Raw genomic sequence first — 20,080 nt, forward strand, 5'->3', positions numbered from 1 at the left:
TAGAATTTATAATAGAATGCATAGAATTTAAAAACTGTCTAAGGCCACCTTTATGAACACAAAAGCCTTTTCCCTTGCCTTTGACAGTAGTTACATCTTTAAGTAAATTCTATATCAATACATTGTGATCACTGCCAGTGGGTCTTTTATCTGCAGATTCTTAAAGCATGAAGGGTTGCTGGTGATTAAACTAGTCAGCATCAGTTTTCTCCCTGGTAATAATTTTGACTGATTCTCATAGGAAATATGTTCCAAAACCAGATATATGCTTAAAAAGTTCTTACCACTCTCAGTTTTCAAATATCATAGGTTAATGACTGAAAACCAATATCTGTCATTAAAGCTTCATTTCCTATATTCCCATTTAGACCTTTTTCCTGAAAACTTTGAAATGCTCTACAATGAACACTGAAAGGTTTCACCAAGATAATTCTCAAATAGAAAAAAGATACCAGGAAAAATGGAGTCCAAATATGTTGGCAGACTACTGTTGGAATTTCGTACGGAAGGCACACAGAAGGAGTGGACGATTATAAAAAGCAAAAACGACAAAATAAGTGTTTTGTTATCAGATAAACCTTTTTGTAATAAATTTAATAGAGCCATCATTCAATATTTAGTATTGTATGTAACATTTTCATAAAATATATGAAATCATTTTTACTAGAAACTTAGTTTTTGACTTTAATCCCTTCTCCCTTAAAATCGGTGGGTGTTACAGCAATATGGTTGCTATATTTGAATTCAGTGATGTCAAATATACCAGAATCAACCCGAAATTTAACAGGGAGCTAAAAAAAAATTTTTTTTGCCAACCTGTCTAATCTGATAAAGAGTATTGTTTTTGTTTGTTGCCTATGCTGGTGTAGGAAACAGCTATCTACTAAATCCATTAAAAGTCTTGTTACTGTGTGAGTGACCAACCCACAAGGTCTGGTCAATATCTGGAAAGTTATAGTCCACCACCATTAATAGACATTCTGATTTACCTGCCAATTCTATGTCTGTAATAGAGGAGTTAACACACTCCTACCTTAATTTTTGTTTGTGTATTCCAGTCCTTGTGCTCCTTCTGGAATCTCTTAAATTCATTTAAAGTTTAAATTATTAGCTGATTTGAGTTTTTGATCAATTTGATATAAATTTAGTGAAGTATTAAGAATTGAACAATTTATATTTTATTTATTAAAAGAAAACTTGTCTTTTAGATATTATGGACATTTTCTATCTACCTGGAGTCTGTTGCCATTTTGCCCCAGCTATTCATGGTATCAAAAACTGGAGAAGCAGAAACAATAACTTCTCATTATCTCTTCTGTCTGGGTTTATATCGTGCACTCTATATCCTGAACTGGGTATATCGCTATTATCTTGAAGGATTCTATGATCTCATTGCTATAATTGCTGGAGTGGTACAGACTGTATTGTATTGTGACTTTTTCTATTTATATGTTACCAAAGGTAAGATATTCTTGATATTCTTAAAAATAGAACATTAGAAGTATGCATTAAAGTTTTAAGTTTAATTTTTTTTCTTTCATTCAGAAATAAATTATTGTTTTATTTATGCACGGAATGATGCTGTTAACCATGTATAAATTACGTAGATCTCCTTATTTGGCATTTACAATGGTGCAAGATCTTCTGATCCCTTTTGCATGCTACTTTTATGATTGCCTTGTGCCATATTTTACTTAGAATTACCTATATACAGTAGAATCCCCTTAGTACAAACTTGGTTTACAAATTTCTTGCATATACAAAGTAAATTCCCCATCTCTTCCGTCATGCAGTATGACTGATGACTTTTGAGGTTATGCTGGACATCATGGCGAGATCCAATCTTCCTTACATTTCGAAGGTACAGCTCTAAAATAGTGTGCGCAGGCCAGCCGCTAGTTAGTATACTGGACCAAACTATTGATAACTCTTTAGGAGGTTTCCGGATCAGCTAATGTATAATCTTGCTACTTCTGCTCTGCCAGATAGTGACTGGAGGGAGTCCGAGTAGTGTGTATGTGGGGGGAGGGGCATCGTCGAGGTCACATTATGTCAAGGATCTGGGTATATTCTTACCATGTGTATGCCCCATCCATAAATTTCATTACTTCGTACAGCATGCCCCCCCCCCCCCACACCCATTTTCTTACTATTGAATACACCATGAATTGTCAAACTAATCGAGTAAACTTATCTGCAAAAAAGATCTAAACCTCCCAAACACTTCCAAGTTCATTTCACAAATATATATGGTGTCAATTCTAATTTCAACGATGTCCATTTCCCCTTGCAGTCTGTCAAACCCCATGTACTTATTGTACAAATTGGAGCAGAATAGTATTAAGGGTAAGTTGCTACAATGGATAAAAGGATGGTTGAGTGGGAGAAGACAGAGGGTGGTAATTAATGGGTGCAGCTCTTTGTGGACTAATGTTATTAGCGGAGTCCCACAGGGTTCGGTGTTGGGTCCACTGTTTTGAATATTTATCAGTGATATTGATGAAGGTATATCAGGCTTAGTGTCGAAGTTTGCAGATGATACAAAGGTTGGCAGGGTTGTTAATGACATTAATGGCAGTGTGCTACTGCAACAGGATCTAGATAATTTGGGCAGATGTGCTAAGAAGTGGCAACTGAAGTTTAACCTGACAAATACAAAGTACCGCATATGGGTAGAAGTAACCCGAGAGAAAAGTACCAACTGTGTGGTACTACACTTAAGGTGGTAGAAAATGAAAAAGACCTGGGAGTAATTGTGCAGACAGTTATGAAGTTTTCTGAGCAATGCAGACAGGCGGCCAGGGCAGGTCATAGGGTTTTATCAATGATATATAGGAATTTTGCTAGCAGGGAAAAGGAGGTGATTGTCCCTCTGTATAAGGCAATGGTCAGGCCACGCCTTGAGTACTGCGTACAGGTCTGGAGGCCCCATTTTAGGAAGGATGTAGATTTGCTTGAGCGTGTACAGAGAAGGGCAACAAGATTGGTGAGGGGAATGAAGGGATCCTCTTACCAAGAGAGACTTAATTTCTTTAAATTGCAGTGGCTGGAGACTAGGCACCTGCGCGGTGATCTGATTGAGGTGTATAAGGCCTTGAGTGGGTTGAGCACGCTGAATTCTGATGTGGCCCTTCCACTTTTTCAGATTACAAACCTAAGGGGGCATAAATTCAAATTAAGAAGAGACAGATGTAGAATAGATGTGCGGAAATTTGCCTTTAGCCAGCGGGTGGTTAATTGCTGAAACAAACTTCCACCTGTCGTGGAAGTTGATAGGTTGAATAAATTTGAGGAACTGGACAGGCGTTTGGAGGGAATGGTGTTTTTTTTTTTTTTTTGGTGATGCTGCATAAGCTCACACACTAGCTTTCTTGCATCACATGCCACTACTACTACTTTTTCTGACAGAATCTCAGTTATCGGTTGATTCAACTACTGCTCATCTCAATTGCCCAAATTATTTGCTGTATGATTCCTTTTGCCTCGAAGGTGGTACTTGGGCATATGTGTGTTCCAGTATTCCCTGTCAGAGACTTGGTAATTTGAAATCTCCTCTTTTCGATCTTCTCTGGCTTAAAATCTCTAACCTCATTGTGTCGAATTCACCTGTTGTCTCTATTGTTCTCCCAACTCCACTAATCACTTGGAGCTCTTTGACCCTCTCTTTGCAACTTTACTTTCTGAGGTCCAACTTTCCTAACAGTGAGGTAATTTTCCTTGTGATTTTAATGTTCACAACCATGTTGGCTTTTGTTTTCTAGTCACAAGGATCCAAAGCTCGCAACAACTGTAAAGCAGTTATTTATCAGTCCAAACTTGATTTTGAACAGGCTAAGAGTAATGGTAGCCGAGCATTTTGATGTCTTGCCATCAGCTATTGGATGCAATTTTTGCCCATCTCTGCTCCCACCTCAGTCCAAACCAGATGGTATTGTTGTCACTTCAGCCAAGGATAAAGCTGATCTGTTAGCATCCCATTTTTCTTCCACCTCATGTATTAATGATCTTGGTAAAACACCTCCCACCATTCCCATCACACTCCATTTAATGCCTCCTGTGGTCTTCCATCAAAAGGACGTGAGAAGAATTTTGACAAATCTTGATGCTAAGAAAACTCCAGGTCCTGATGGTATTTCTCCACTTGTTCTCAAAACCTGAGCTCCTGAACTTACTCCTGTTCTTTGCCGCCTTTTTTCACTTTCTTATTCCAAAGGTGTTTTTCCTTCTGATTGGAAATTTGCTCATATCCAGCCAGTTCCTAAATAAAGTGACAAATCCCTCCCATTGCAATTACTTCTACTCTTTCTAAAGTAATGGAAAAATCAATTAACCACCAACTCTTAAACTACCTATAAACCTTCCGTCTGATCAATGATTGCCAGTGTGGATTCTGTCAGTGTTGATCCACTGGTGATAATTTGGCTTCTTTTACCCATTTATGGACAAATTCAATGAAAAGGTTCGGTGAAACACAAGCAGTTGGTTGCTCTTGACATCTCAAAGGCTTTCGATTGTGTTTGGCATAATGGTCTTCTAAACAAACTTCCATCTTATGGTTTGCCAACTATTTTTTGTAATTGGTTGTCCAGTTTTTTTCTCTAATCGCTCACTGAGGGTGATGGTAGATGGCTCTGTCTTCTAACTTCTCCACTAATGCTTGATGTCCTAAATTTCAGTTCTTTCCCCACACTCTTTTCCTCTTGTATATTAATGACCTTCCATTTAGAAATCCTCTCCAAAGTTTTGCCAATGATAGCACATTGCATTCCACTTTCCATTTTAAGAAACCTTGCCCTTCTCAAACAACTTCTACTTCTTGAATATCCACTACCTATCCTTAAATGCTGATCTCCATGTAATTCTCCAGTGGGGCAAAGACAACTTAGTTGATTTCAATAATTCTAAAACTCAGTCTTGTCTTATATCTCGCAAAAAGGATTCTTTTGCTCCTATGCTTATCTTTGGTGACACTCTGATTTCTAGGCAAAATGATATCTCTTTTGGGGATTACCCTGACTTCTCATCTCTCTTGGCACAAGCACATTACAAATATTGCTTCCTCTGCTTCTAAAAAACTTGGTTTTTCTCTTTTGCTCTCTGCATTACTTTTCTTCCAAACAGCTGTTCACTCTGTATAAATCGCAAATCTGCCCTACCATGGAATATTGTTCCCAAATCTGGGGTGGTGCCCCCAAAACCCCCTCTCAGGCTTCTAGGGCAGTTAGGTTAATTAATGACTCCTCCATAACAGATTTTCTCCACTTGCTGTCTCATAGACGTACTGTTTCTGCTGCATTCCTTTTTTAGAGATACTGCCATGGGCACTGTTCTTCTGAATTGGCTTCTATAATTCCCACTCTCTCTTTGAAAACAGTCTGAACATGTGCCACCGCCAGCCAACATCCATTTACTGTCCAACTTGAAACTCACAAAGCCAACTTTTCATCTTCCTTGTTTATTCATTCATCTGCCTTTTTCTGGAACAACCTTCCTTCATACGTATTTCCTGAAAATTACAGTCTACAGAAGTTCACGTCTAATGTCAACAAATATCTTCTTTCGTCTTCTCAACCTCCGACCCAAGCACGGTACTATAGTACTAAGTACTAAAAAAAAAAAAAAAAGAGAGAGAGAGACCTTTTTTAGACTTGAGTTAAGGGACACTTTCTTGAAGCTAGCGTGACTTCTCCACATACATAACAAAGTCATCCGGATTATTCACACAGTTACGGGGCATATTAATCTTACATGACACAACTGCTGTGCATAAAGTAGGAATCTCACAGAGAACAACCATTATCTGAGAACCAATCACCCAGTACCTAGCCATATTCACGATTACTGCAACAGAGTAGAAGATGCATTTGAGGCAACAACAACTTATCACGTGATGCAGAGCGATCTGCAGTCGCAGATCACCTGATAAGAGCGTGATGCTACTGAAACTGCTGTGTTGTCATGTGTTTTGCCGAAAGCCATAGTTGATAATGTAGTGTAACTCGCTCATGTGAGACCCCCAACTGTAATTCGAAAACAAGAGCCAATTGACAAATTTTAATGTGATTTTCATGTTCAGCAGCATAAAATTAGTCAAGATTGGGTTTTTGTGTTGACCAATGTAATTTGTAGGTGACCAAGATAAAAGCCCTCCACACATGTGCACACACTTTAAGTGTGCTGCATATGTGTGGAGGGCTTTCAGCATTTCTTTTCTTAAGTCATCAGATAAACTTGGATCTAAATAGTAGATGTGAAAAGAAAACCTTTGCTTCAATTTGTATTGATTTCCATGTTCCTCATTACTGGACATGGGCTTGTTCAAAATTTGCCAGCTAGGTTTGTCTTTAAGTGACCTGTGTGCTTCTGGTAAAGTTGAGACGTGTGCTCATTATGTTCGAATGCAATTATGGTGAACTGATCTGATTTAGAAAGATTGGTGGGAGTTTTAAATCAGGATAGTTTATGAATCCTGTTGACAGATTGTTTTCTTATTTTAATGATTATCAACATCAGATGTTGTGGCAACAAACAAGAATTCTTTAGGCAAGTGCAAGCATTACTTTGACCCATGTTATCAGATAAACTTGGATCTGAATAGTAAATATGAAAAGAAAACGTTTGCTTCAATTTGGATTCAATTCCATGTTTCTCATCACTGGACATGGGCTTGTTCAAAGATTGTCAGTTAGGTTTGTCCTTAAGTTACCTGTGTACTTGTGAAGTTGAGACATGTTCATATTATGGTGACTTGATCTTATTTAGAAAGGTTGGTTGGATTATTAAATCAGGATAGTTTATGGATCCTGTTTGTTGATAGGCTGTTTTCTTATTTTAATGATTATATTTTTAAAGATTTTAAGCAGAGGATGATTTTAAGAACAGCCAGATAGTAGAGGCCTGCCTCCCAGTGACATGGATGGTTACCCAACTCACTGGAATGGATGAGGCTTCTCATCATATATCTTATTTCCTTTAGTTAAGGCCAACTGGCACCCATCTTTTATTCCATTTAATTTAAGTTTGAGTTAATTTTCTTTTATTTAATTACTTATTTTAGTTGTAATAACTTCTATTACCTAATAATATTTATGAAATATCCATGTTGTTTCATGGTCTAGGTAGTGGTTAATTAGCAATTTCCAATGGAATGGAATGTGTTCACTGCCACTTGATAGGTTTTTTACCTGTGGATTCTTAATACATGAAGAATCACTGCTAATATTCAGATCAAGATTATTGCATTCTCTTGTTGCATCTAACATGCTGAAATGTAGAAAACTGTTATCCACAAAAGTCTTGCTAGTGTGTGTGACACCAATTGACAAGTTCCTGTCAATATCTGGAAAGGTAAAATCTTCATCATAATGCATTTTGATTTACTGGCCGACTCTTTCCCTGGAGTTATTCATTATACTCATCACAGTCAATTAGTCCTATGCTTGTTTTTTTTTTTTTTTTTCCCTCTCAGTTCTTATGTAACACTAAACTGACTCAAATTGCACTGGCCACCCATGTTGACTTATTTCCTTAGATTTAATATGCTTTTTAACCGAGAGGCATAACTCCGCCCCTTGTCCTGTAGGTCATTTCTGTACACATTGTACTCTCTATATTCAAACTCTCCAACCCTTATGCCTAATTGACAGTGTCTCCAATATTCTTAGTGCCTGCATTTGATGACGTAACCAGTATTTTAAATTGCTCAAATTTAGTTACTATGCTCCTGTCATTAGTGTACATGCACCTGTTCTTACCCTTAGTTATCCTAGCACAGCCCGTGTGTATACTTGTTTGGTGAGGATCCCAAGCAAGACTTAATTTCCAATGCCTTGTATTCCATGCTGCTGTTCCAGTAGAAACAGTTCAAGAATCACTTACACCTCTGCCTACAGCTGTTGTTAATCTATTAGTCTGTGTACTCCCCCTTCACATCCCCCAAGCTAACAATTTTTTGACCCGCCTAATAATACTTCATAGTGGCATACTGTTTGGGGTCAAGTGCCACCAGTGGTTTCCCACATCTGTGCTATAAGCACTCTTGTTAAGAAACACAGTGCTCTGTAAAAGCCAGAATTGAGTGTAGTGTGTGGTTAATGTTAGAGTTGTGATGTTCTGTTGTGTGTCTGGCTACTTTGCTACAGAACCCCTAGTGGGACTCTACGTTGCTTGCCACCACCACCACCACCACTGGGAAGTGAGCCAGGAGTCTATTTTTTCCAGTTAGTCTCCTCCAGGGTTGCTTGAGCTTCCTGTATGGAGACTAAGTAAAAAAAAAAAGTGTGTGAGAGCGATAGTAAAAGAGTGGGAGTTAAAGTGGGTAAGAAGTAGGAAAATGAGGAGAGAAGGCATCCTCCGACGGAGAGAGGTAGGGAGGGATTGAAGAGTTGGATCACCCTGTGCTGGGAAGTCGATCCAGCTACAGGAAAAGTAGAAAGACTGCAAGGCTAGAGTACCCTGCAAAGGAAAATTCCAATTTGGCCTCCACATCTGAAGCAGTACCTGACCCACTTTGCAGTATACAGGTGAAAAGGTCAAGGATCCTGTAACCAGGGCACCAGCAATGTCTTCATGTGCCATTAAGTCAGCAGAATGACATGTCTTTCTACTTGTAGTTTTGTATGGTTAAGGGAGTTAGATTCTTCTGAGGTTTGTTCTTCTGTGTGAAAATACAGCTTGGGCTAATAATGTCTCAGTAGTTTCAGCAGATATTCTTGCACCCATTCTATTGAAGTGTATCCCATCCCTGTATAAACTCCTGTTAACAAACAGACTACGCTGAGAAAAATTCTATCCCATGAGTCTTGGACAGTCTTTACAGGGCTGAATTAATTGATGCATCTTCCATGTACAGGAACTCCCCGACTTACATAAGTTTTTGCCAGCTGGTGCAAATTTAAAAAAATTGTGGAAACGTATTTTGCCTCCTGTAGGAATAAATGGCGGTATCGTGAAAATATCGTAATGTGAACCCAATAACACTGTTTTTTTTTGTAATTCATTCAAGTCATTGGAAATTGAAAATTTTGCTATATTACTAAGCTATTTATCTCTTTAAAAGTTCATATTTATAATGGAAATTGCACTATCCTTTCATCGTTATCATATGTTCCCATTAAAGAATCAATTTTGAATGCCTTTGTGATATTTTTCCAAAGCACGCTTCTCGAGGTCACGACCAAAAAACAAAAACAATTTGCACTTTCTGGTTTATTGGGCATTTTCTGTTAATACATCTAATTATAAACGGGTGGTAAATTCGATCTTATTGCATTTGCGATAATACCGATAACTGCAGTTGTGTGGGTTTTTACGCTATTATGGTGAAATGTGTTCCTCTTCTTGAAATCTTCAATTATATAAAAAAACAAATTTTCAGAAACTTCTCTTCATTCCTATTTATGTATTATAATGATGAAGTGACCAATGAAAAGTGCATGTGGTGGTAGTGTCAAGAAACGAAACAAAATTGATTTTAAAATGAAGATGATTAATTAAGAAGCAGGACAAAGTTTGTCATCTATTGCAAGAGAATTGGGTCTCGCTGCTTCAACAGTGAATTTTAAAGTGAATATTATTTTATTATTCACTTTAAAGGACTGTCAAAGGATCAACATACTTAAGATCAAAAGTTTTACAAAACAGCATTCAGGTGCTATATCGAAGATGGAACAGCTGTTAATAATATCAATGGAAAATCATATTCAGAAGGGAGTGCCCCTGAGTCTAATGACCATTCAAGCAAAAGCAACAAGTATTGATAAAGATATTAAGAATGAGTACGGCAAACCCCATGCCAAGTTCGTGGCAAGCAACGGGTCGTTCAAGCATAGTGCTGGTTTTCACAACGTTAAAGTATGCAGTGAAGTCACCAGTGGCAATTCTGCAGCAGCTGCAGAGAAATTTTGTGATTTGTTGAAAAAAATTATTGATGAAGGCGGCTATTCAACGCAGCAAATTTTTTAACATTGATGAGGTTGCTCTGTATTGGAAAAAAAATGCCAGATCGAACATACATTGCCAAAGAGGAAAATACAATGCTAGGTTTCAAGGCGTCAAAAGATAGGGCCACACTCTTGCTTGGGGCTAATGCAGTGGGAGATTACAGATTAAAACCACTGCTTATGTACCATTTTGGAAATCCTCTTGCATTTAAGGGCATAGATAAAGCCACCCTACCCGTGTATTTCCGATCTAACCAGAGTGCATAGATAACAATATCTCTCTTTGAGGATATGATTGGTTTAAATGCTGCTTCATTCCCGAGGTTGAAAAATATTGTAAAGACAACGACATTCCTTTCAAAGTTCTGTTTCAATTAGATAATGCTCCTGGACATCCTACATATCTAGATGATTTCAATTCGAATGTGAGAGTCATATTTCTACTGCCAAACACGACTTCACTCACCCAATCTATGGATCAGGATGTTCCAATTTAAAAGCATACTATTTGCCTACATTTGCTCAGGGATTGTCTGCAGTAGATGAAGAGAAAAATTTTACGTTAAGAGACTTTTGGAAATCTTACATTTACCACGGCATCTTAAACATTAATAAGGCCTGGGCAGAAATTACTAAAAGTTGTTTAAATGGTGCATGGAAGAAAATATGCCCAAAGCATGTAAAAGGCTTTGAAGGATTCTAAAATAGTTTCAAAATCATAAGTTCTAAATTAGAATTTAAACTTTCTATTGGAATTTTAATTCCTTCAGTATCTGATACATTATTTTTATTCATTTTCACATAAATTGTCGTTGTCAATGTTCACAGTCATTTTCACATGTGATTGAATCTTCAGATTCTGTATTGATGTTTACATTTATCTACTGTTTAAGTTGAATAACTTCTTTTTGTGCTTCTATAAAATCAGTTCCAACACCAACCTCCATGTCGGTATCACAGTTAATTCCACATTTATTGAAACCCTGTTGTATAGTATTTTCACTAACACTATTCCTGGACTAATTTTTACATATTCAACGACATCTGCTAGTGAAATATTTTTACTAATTCTCCAACATTTTGTGCTGTGTCCATATTTGCTACGTTTGTAACTAATGCAGTTAAAAAATACCTTGGCAGTAGAACAATTTAAGTGATTGAATGATACTACTTGATATATTAGCATCAAGTGTTTGTGAACCACTAAAAGAAATAATAAATTGATATTACTTAAAATTCAAATTTTGGGGATGACACAGCATTATCTAATAATAGTGAGATCTTCCTATTTTTATTCGTTTCATTTTTTTTTGTCCAAATTATAAAGCCATTCAGAAAAAAATGAGTACTTATCATCCTTGCTTTTTTTTTTTATTGGCATACCAATTAACATTCATGGATGCCATATTCATGTTTTTAAAACATCTTGATCTCAGCATAGTAGTAATTATACTACTCTGCATTTCAGAAAGAGGTGTTTCTAAATCATTTTCTAATGTTGATTTCAAAAATGACTTCTGTTTGTTTCCATCATGAAAAATTTTTTTGAATTTTCACAAATTTTTATTAATTTTGGTAGAATTTGTGCACTGAATGTATAACAAAATGCTACTTTTACAGATCTTTATATTTAAATACAAGTTGAAAACACAATCAAAAAGTGCAGTGTGGTAAAATATCCACTAAATACTCACTTCTCATTTTAAAAGCTGATCTACAATGGGTCAAATTTCTGTTTCTTTGATTTTGTTGTTGATCCTTATACTTTATAGTCTCTTCAGCATTGAGCAATAGTCAGCCATCATGTTGACATTCTGCCTTCTACCTCCCCTGGTACTTTATCTCCATGTCTTTAATGTCCTGGTGAAACCTCTTGCCCTGTTTTTCACTAACACTTCCTAGATTTTCTGGGAATTAGTCAATGTGGAGTGTAAAAAAAAATGTACCGTGACACTCATGTTGAAGCCCAACTTCTTGAAGTTTGCCAACATTTTTTTCAACTGCATTGTAGTCTGGATCCTTGTTGTTCTTGAAGAAGTTCTCAACAACAGATCTGAACTAATCCATGCCTATTTCTCTCTTTTATTCATAGGTCCTTAATAATCTCAGTTCCTCACCACCTTGTGAATTTGAGGTACAACAAAAATACTTTGCTTTAGCTTCTTTTGGATGATGGATGAGAATTTAGTACAAAGGTAGTTGAAGCATGGACCTTACTGTGGTAAAGCTTTCACAAACTGTCTTAAACCCAGTTTGATGTGTAAGAGTGGAAGGAGGATTTTGGGGTATACTAATTGTTTATGAATTAAGATTCCTTTGGTAAATTTAAATCGCTTACCAGATCATTGAATTCATGCTGTGAAAACAGCCGACCAGGCTAGCCAGGTGGGTCAAGTGCCTGCCTGGCAACCCAAAGGTCGCAGGTTCGAATCCCGCCTCAGGCTTGGATCAGAGTAAAATGCAAAAACTTTGGGAAATGCATTATGGCCACAGAAGCCGATGCGCCAACAACTAACAAAAAAAAAAAAAAAAAAAAATGCTGTGAAAACAGTTGAGGGCTGGACTTAATGTCTCCAGGCATGTAGACTTCAGTTTCATCTTCAGAAGCTTCACTTTCAGCACTCTCTGCTGCCAAATTCTCCAATATAAGTGGAGGGCTTGGAATCAGTAGGTTATCTCCATGTGGGACTGGGCTAATGGGAGATGGAATATCAGGATACAAAATGCCCTAATCTTTGCATTGTATCCCTTTACATTAACTAGGTGAAAGTGATGTTGTGGTTTTTAGGCTCCTGCCAAATCATGGGAATTGCAAATGGCTCAGCATTCTTTTCACATTTTTCCACAATTTCAATGCTTCTACACAGGTTCAGCAAACTTTTAAGTGGAGCCCATTGTTTATCTTGGTCACCAAGTTTAACTCCAAAATAGCACAATACACTTTTTTTTTACAAATTCTCTAATATCTTGCCTTTGCTTTGAGGGTTACATAACTTACACAAATATAACAAAATAAGTTAGAATTGTTCAAACCGTTATGTGAAGTTATTTTACTCACTTTTCAGCACAAGTTTGAGACGATAACCTCAAAAATAAACTTCTCATATGGTGCAATGTCATGGGAACTCGTCGTGAAGGTATTCACAATATGAGATATAACTTAAACGATGCCGCTATTGCAAATTTGCTAATCTATAATTGGCTGTGTATAAATGATGCAAGTGCACTACGATATACATAGTCTAACTCTTTTGCAGCTTGAGGCATAAGCCCTTAATGCATTAGTCCTAACTTATATCATACACCATCAGGCACATCTCATATTGTGAAGATATACTGCACAACTGTTTTGTCATCATTACATCACTTGGGTACCTACCCACCCACCGAAGAAGGGATGCCTCCGTAGGCAGGTGGGTAGGAGCAGCAGTGCGTAGCACACGCTTCTTGATTAGACCGGGGTTCGAGCCCGCGAGTCACCAAATACGGAGGATGCGGAAAGGTCAGGGAATGACCACCACATATCCCCAGAGCAATATGGCCTTAGTTGCTAATGCTCCTAAATAATAACAACAACCGAAGAAGGGCCAAATAGCCCATGAAACGGTGCCTTCTGGGTGGTGGTATCCACTGAGAATAAGTAACAGCAGTCTTCTCCTTATTCGAAGTAATGCAATGTCATGGCAACTCGTCATGAAGGTATTCACAATATGAGATGTAACTTAAATGATGCTGCTATTGCCAATTTGCTAATCTATAATTGGCTGTGTATAAATGATGCAAGTGTGCTAAGATATAGTCTCTCTCGCAGCTTGAGGCATAAGCCCTTAATGCATTAGAGCCTTTTTTCAGAATGTGTGTGTGTGGGAAGGGGGGGGGGCATTATTACACATTTCAGCTTCCTTTATATTGTCATGCAGTAGCCATGACCTATCTCTTCAAATACTTTACTGGCCAGAGTTAATTGCTGATCTTTTTATACAATTTTCTGTTTACTTAAAACTCCTTCACACAGAATATATACTACCCTTTAGTGTATGAAGTCTTGTTTGCAACTGCTTATGGAATTTTTCTCTGGAGGAAATTACGGACTAATTATAAACTCCCAAGTTTTATGTGCTCTATGAATTAAATGAATTTATAGTAATTATGCTAATTACTATAAATTAAATACCGAAATTAACATAGGCTGTTAGACTGGAGCTTCTTGTTTTGTTTACCCTGTTTAGTTGAATGTCAAATTATTTTTAAAATTCTGTTGTTTACAGAATTCTATTAAAATTCATTGTTTAATGTCAAATTATTTTTAGAATTCCATGTATTTAAACAGTTATTGAGTGTTATTATTATTTTTGGTTTCAGTGATCAAAGGGAAAGCCCTGAAGTTGCCAGCATGAATGTATTCAGCAGTTGGTCTTTTCTTCTGACTGCTTTATTATATATATAGTTATATACATACAGAAATTGAATTTAAAAAAAAAAAAGGCAGTGACTTAACTGGGCAGTGTTTGTACCAGTAAAACAAGAAGAAAATGTGAAATATATCACATACTTTGTGTATGTGTGTGGTGAACTATTAACAGTGGTTCCAGCATTTGCATATGTATGCTCCATACATTGCAACCAACTTCCATTGGTGCTGGTTAATCTTTTATGAAAACTGGGAATTTAAGAAGTCTGTTATGTAAGTGGTCTTATTATGCCTAAATTTTGTGCTGTTGAAGTTTTTTGTGAACCTGTTTGTTAATCAACTGCTTAGATAACTTGGAACATTTTTATATGATTTTCATAAGCAGTTGTTTTTTCTTATGATAAAAGGAGAGATTTGCTGAATCATATAAAAGAGTAACATTTGTTGTGGGTGGGATATCTTTTATGAGATGGTAGCTGCTGCCCGTAGTTAGTCAAAAGTATACCAGCCATTTTCATTGTCATTTCAGTGGAACAACTAAATATTGTTTGTATGGTATTTATACTACATTCAGAAATAAAAATGGGATTATTTTCAAGTTGTTTTCTTATTTAAAATTTTTACTGTAAGCATTTAAAACATGAAAAATTTTATATTTGTAGTTATTAAATACATGGACATTATATTTCAGAATAAAATTAATAATTACATGTTGTTTTAACCAAAAAGTTGAGTTTTGCAAAGTTATTCAAATATTTATTGTTCGGAAAAAAATTCTTTTCACTTCATATGTTACACAGATATGTTAATTGAAATAAATAGCTTAAATTTCTAGGCTTCTAGATTTAAAAAATTAAAACAAGAAAAGGAAAATTATTAAAAATGAGTAAGCATTAAAAACTTTTTAATACTTGCCTTTATATTGATAATTTTCTTACCCGTTGTAAACTGTTAAAGGACTATAATATTACTTAAAGTATATTTTTAGTAATTTAAAAAAAATAGACTAATACAAAATTGTGAAACATGGGATTTTTATTAAAAATAACCATAAATCTTAACTAAAGGAAGAGGATGAAAGTGTATTGACAGTTTCCAAGAAGATTACTGAAAAGATACTAAGAAAAAATAAATCTATAGAAAACAGTGATTTGTTTCTCCATAGAGGCAGAAGAATAAATTTTTTTAATGTCATAGTCTTTTTCTTTTTTTTTTTTTTTTTGTTGGTGATGGTACTGTTATGATTTGTTCATCCTTCCTATGAAACAATTTACAGAGTGCAACCTTCACAAGTGCTTTGTTACCATCACTAGTTCAGTTTTACACTCATAGATGGGATTTAAAATGTAGACTTCTGTTATAATTACTTTATAGATTTAATAGATTTAAAGTCTTTAGTGTCATGTGGTGAAAGTGCATTTTAAGTTAAAATATGTTAAGGGTTCCTTTTGAAATCTTGGAACTGTTTGAAAGCTAACAGCTTTATATACATATGTTATTCAACAAATGCTAAAAAAAAATCCTAACTGCCTCCCATATTTCTGTAGAAAACATTAAGTGATAAAAAGAATATAAAATTTCTGAATTACTGACTTCAGTAATTTTCTTCTTATCTGCAGTATTTGTTATTTGTAAAGTTTGACTGCATTATAGGCTAACCACAAAATATGATTAATCTATTTTATTATTTTTTATTTAAATATAATTTTTTATATTTATGTAATTTTATGCACCTCTTTCATTTGTAAATTATGTAAAAGAGCACCAGTATTCATTAAATCAGCTTGTATTCCATTATTCTTCTGATGGAGTATAATTTTACATCAGATTCTCAGAAATGTCTGTGTTGAACAGTGCAATGATATTTGTGTGATGTCAAACAAATGTATGATTAAAGGAAATGAGCTTGAAGGCAAGGTTTTTTTTTTTTTAAGCTGTCTGGAGTTACTTTCATGTGACAAATTTTCTGTTAATTACATTCTGCTTTTTTTTCATACTAAAATATAACTACCTAGCATATTAATAAGTGCTATTATGCATTTTTATTAAAATTCTTTCCTTTATTTTCTTAGTCTTGGGATAATATTTAATAAAAGTAGGATCTAAAAATTCCAGGACAGAATTTTTATTAAAAAAAAGTATATTTATAGTGAATAAATTGTAATAAATTATACACAGAATTTTTCAAATCCAAATTAAATTAACAGAGCTTGCATTGTGCTAGCTCTGTGGATGTACAATGGAGAATTAGTCCCTTTTTTTTTAATTGATTTGACCTTTTGCTGCTGTAACATAGTTATAATCAACTATATTACATCTCACCATCATAATATATTTGGTTAGAAAGAGTTTCTCCATATGTTTGTAAAAAACAGAATTTTCCCACCTGTCTTTTTCTTTTAACTAAAAATATATATATTAAAACTATGTTAAAGTTGGAATTTTTTAGAGTCTGAATTTCTGCTTATTTTTGTTAACAAATTGGCCATTTTAAGGTGTGCTAGTCTACATTACATAATGGAAGTGTAGGGGTAATAGCCGTGTTCTCTTTGTGTGACCATTTCATCATACTTGTGTGGTGTGTTGCTAATTAACATCTTTCAGTAAGATTCCAAATAAATATGACAATTTCAGAAGACACATTCACACATGAGTTTTGTGTGTTGTAAAATCTGAAAAAGGTAACATGTTTGCCTTGTGTTGTACTGTATGTAAATGTGATTTTTCAACTTTGAGCCACAGGAAACACAGTACAATCATACGCTTGCACACAGATAATTATAAGGACTGTATTCAGTGTATAGAAAGAAGTGCAAAAGTAATATCACATTTCATAGTGATGGTGATGTGCAAATATTTCTATTGTTTATCATAGAATAAGATCTTCCTCTTAATTACACTAATTATACAGGCACATTAAGAAATGTTTCCTGATATTGAAATAGCAAAAAAAAAAAAAGTGTAAAAACTAAAGCAGCAGGCATTATTTACAGCTTATAATCAAAGTTATTCTAAGCTGTATTCCCATTGTGGTGACCTTTCATAGTATTAATAATAAGAATAAAAATGGTGATGTGGGATGGTTGGATACCTCATCAGTAACCTTTTAGTGCGTGTAACTGCAATTCACAAAGTTGACTACTGTGGGAAGTTTGAACAAACAGATTTGTTAAAGTATTGCCACAGTAGTGATATCTTAACAAAATCCTCAAAAAAGGCATTGGAATGGGGAAAAGTCTAGATGGCCTGGCAAACCCATGCTTGTCTGCAGAAATTATCATAGGACATCTTTAAGAGGCTGCAGACATTTTGTCATCCTCCCATAGAGATTTGCCTAGTGTTGGATTTGACGGTTGGATATTTGTTCATATGCCTAACATCACAAGGACCAGTGTTAAACATTTGGAGTAATGTTGTCCCCAATATTTTTGAGTATAGTCTAATGTGTTTGGAATCTAGAACACTGGCAAAAAGTTATTCTTTTTCTCTCTCTCTCTCTATACACAAAGTTTCATTTTCAGTGATGTTTGGGTCTGTAGATTTCCCAGAGCATGTTTCCTGTTGGAATATATATATTATCTTGACCAAGAAATTTGGTGGAAGTGATCTGATGGTCTGATTTGGACTCTTAGTAGTTCCTGAAACTGAAGTCCATGATCTACTTGAAAGTTTTGGACAGTTATGCATTATGTACACTGCAGTAGTACTGTTGGAACATTCCTTGTCAGTATCAGCACAACACTGTCATACAGGTTTTGTTCTGTATTACATGGTTAGGTGCCTCCGTAGCCAGGTGGGAAGGAGCAGCAGTGCGTAGCACACGCTTCTTGATTAGACCGGGGTTCGAGCCCGTCATCACCAAATACAGAGGATGCGGAAAGGTCAGCGAATGACCACTGCATATCCCGGAGCAATATGGCCTTAGTTGCTAATGCTCCAAATAAACAACCAACAACAATCTGTATTACGTGGAGTGAGGGCCATACAGGACTGATTTTGTAGACGATAATGAAAAGATTTGATAGGTGGAATAGGACCAGGGTATGTCTGCTAGGGGCAAAAGTTAATAATGTAGAGCAGATATCATCTTTTAAGGGCACAAAGGTGTTTTAAGGGTGATATTGTACACGTTGGCACTAATGACATTAAGAGTAGATCTGCAGACTTACTTAACAAGTACAGGTGACCCTCGTATAACACAGTAGTTTGGTTCCTACAAAGTCTCGTGTAATGCGAAACCGTGTTATACAGGACTAAGGCTGACCGGGCTAGCCGGGTGGGTAAAGTGCCTGCCTGGCAACCCAAAGGTCGCGGGCTTGAATTCCGCCTCGGGCTTGGATCAAAGTACTGCAAAAACTTTAGGAGGTGCATTATGGCCACAGAAGCCGATGAGCTTCTGTGGCCATAAACAACTACCAAAAAAAAAAAAAAACCCAGGACTAAGAACCAGTACAAAGGGGGGGGGGGGGATAAGTTTCAAATGCTAACAAAAATATGCCATTTTTTTTTAAATAACTATTGGAAACTTAATTTTTATAGTAGTGTAATAACTTAATATTTTAACTTTATTTTTATAATAGTAGTAACTTAAATAGTAATAACTGAACAAAGGTCTTATCTTAGAAACTGTGATACTTATGTGGGTCATTCCATGTCAAGTGGCCTAGGGGTACCTGCTCGACCATCTTAAATTTTGTTGAAACTTAGTGTGGATGTTTAAATGTTTAAACAGGTTTCAAATGAAGCTGTGCAAAATATAGTATGCTTGAGGCACCAGCACCTTTTTTGTGGAAGTCACTTGTATTATGTGGAATTAATCACAAAAAATTTTCAAAGTTTAAGTGTTACTGTTGCACAATGGTGAGAGGTAGTGCTCTGAAACTTGGTATACCTAGTTAACTTTTGGCAGAGAATGTAAAAGTTTTGGTGTCCAGGCCCAAAAACCTTCACATTTTTTACATGCAGTCTACAACTGGCACCAAAAATTTGTTGTGACAAATTTAAGCAAGATTTTTGAAAGTCAAAACTTTGAAATAAAACCTTTAATATACGTTCTTCTATGGATATTCCACTTACCAACTGCATGAATTCAGCCTAACTAAATATGAGCTTTTATACTTATTTTCTGGCCGAGATATTTTCCTTCAAAGATTGACTTAAAATTTAAAAGTCAAATTTGACCTATCTTAAGGGGCAAATATCTTAATGTGGGACACCTTCAATTCTCTTGTTTTTGCCACCATTGGAAAGAGCAGAGTTTCAGCTACAAGGATCATGGTTTATCTGTTTTGTGTTTTGCACTTAAGGCCTTAAAATTAAGCCTTAACATCAAGTAGTTTTATGTGTTGTATTGTTATTTTGTGAGATATTTTTTGTTGCAGAACACTTCTTTAATCCTGCCTAATGTTTAATAGAGTATCTAGAAACAGAGTATATTTTAGAATTCTGGAATATTCTAGAATTTCAGAATTGTAGAATGCCAGTGATGGTTCTGCACAATACAAGAATTTCAAGAATTTTATTAACTTGTGTCATTAACTATGTGATGGAATTGGTGGAACAAAATGATTGGCCGAACATGCAAGTCTCCAATGTCCAATTAAAAACCAATCTTGACACCAAGAAATGTTTGAATTTTGTGAAAAATATATGACTGGAATAAAATTCTGTTTTGTTTCTAAAGAGGAAATTGAACAAGTAAGGCCATTTCAAGAGAAAAGATTCATAG

The 20,080-nt window shown here is 35.7% G+C and overlaps 1 protein-coding gene across 1 annotated transcript in view; it reads left to right on the plus strand.

Annotated features, from left to right (window-relative positions):
- The window catches only part of LOC150083094 (ER lumen protein-retaining receptor 2-like), a 59,159-nt gene extending 44,209 nt beyond the window's left edge, over positions 1-14,950 (plus strand). The window contains exons 3-4 of the mRNA XM_090377035.1: positions 1,209-1,461; positions 14,304-14,950. Coding sequence (XP_090233161.1) covers positions 1,209-1,461; positions 14,304-14,338 — 288 coding nt within the window. The 3' untranslated portion in view covers positions 14,339-14,950. The remainder of the gene's footprint in view (positions 1-1,208; positions 1,462-14,303) is intronic.
- The last annotated feature ends 5,130 nt before the right edge of the window (positions 14,951-20,080 follow it).

This window comes from Mastigoproctus giganteus, chromosome 7, assembly GCF_048544385.1.
Source record: "Mastigoproctus giganteus isolate SK-2022 chromosome 7, ASM4854438v1, whole genome shotgun sequence".
NCBI lineage: Eukaryota > Metazoa > Arthropoda > Arachnida > Uropygi > Thelyphonidae > Mastigoproctus > Mastigoproctus giganteus.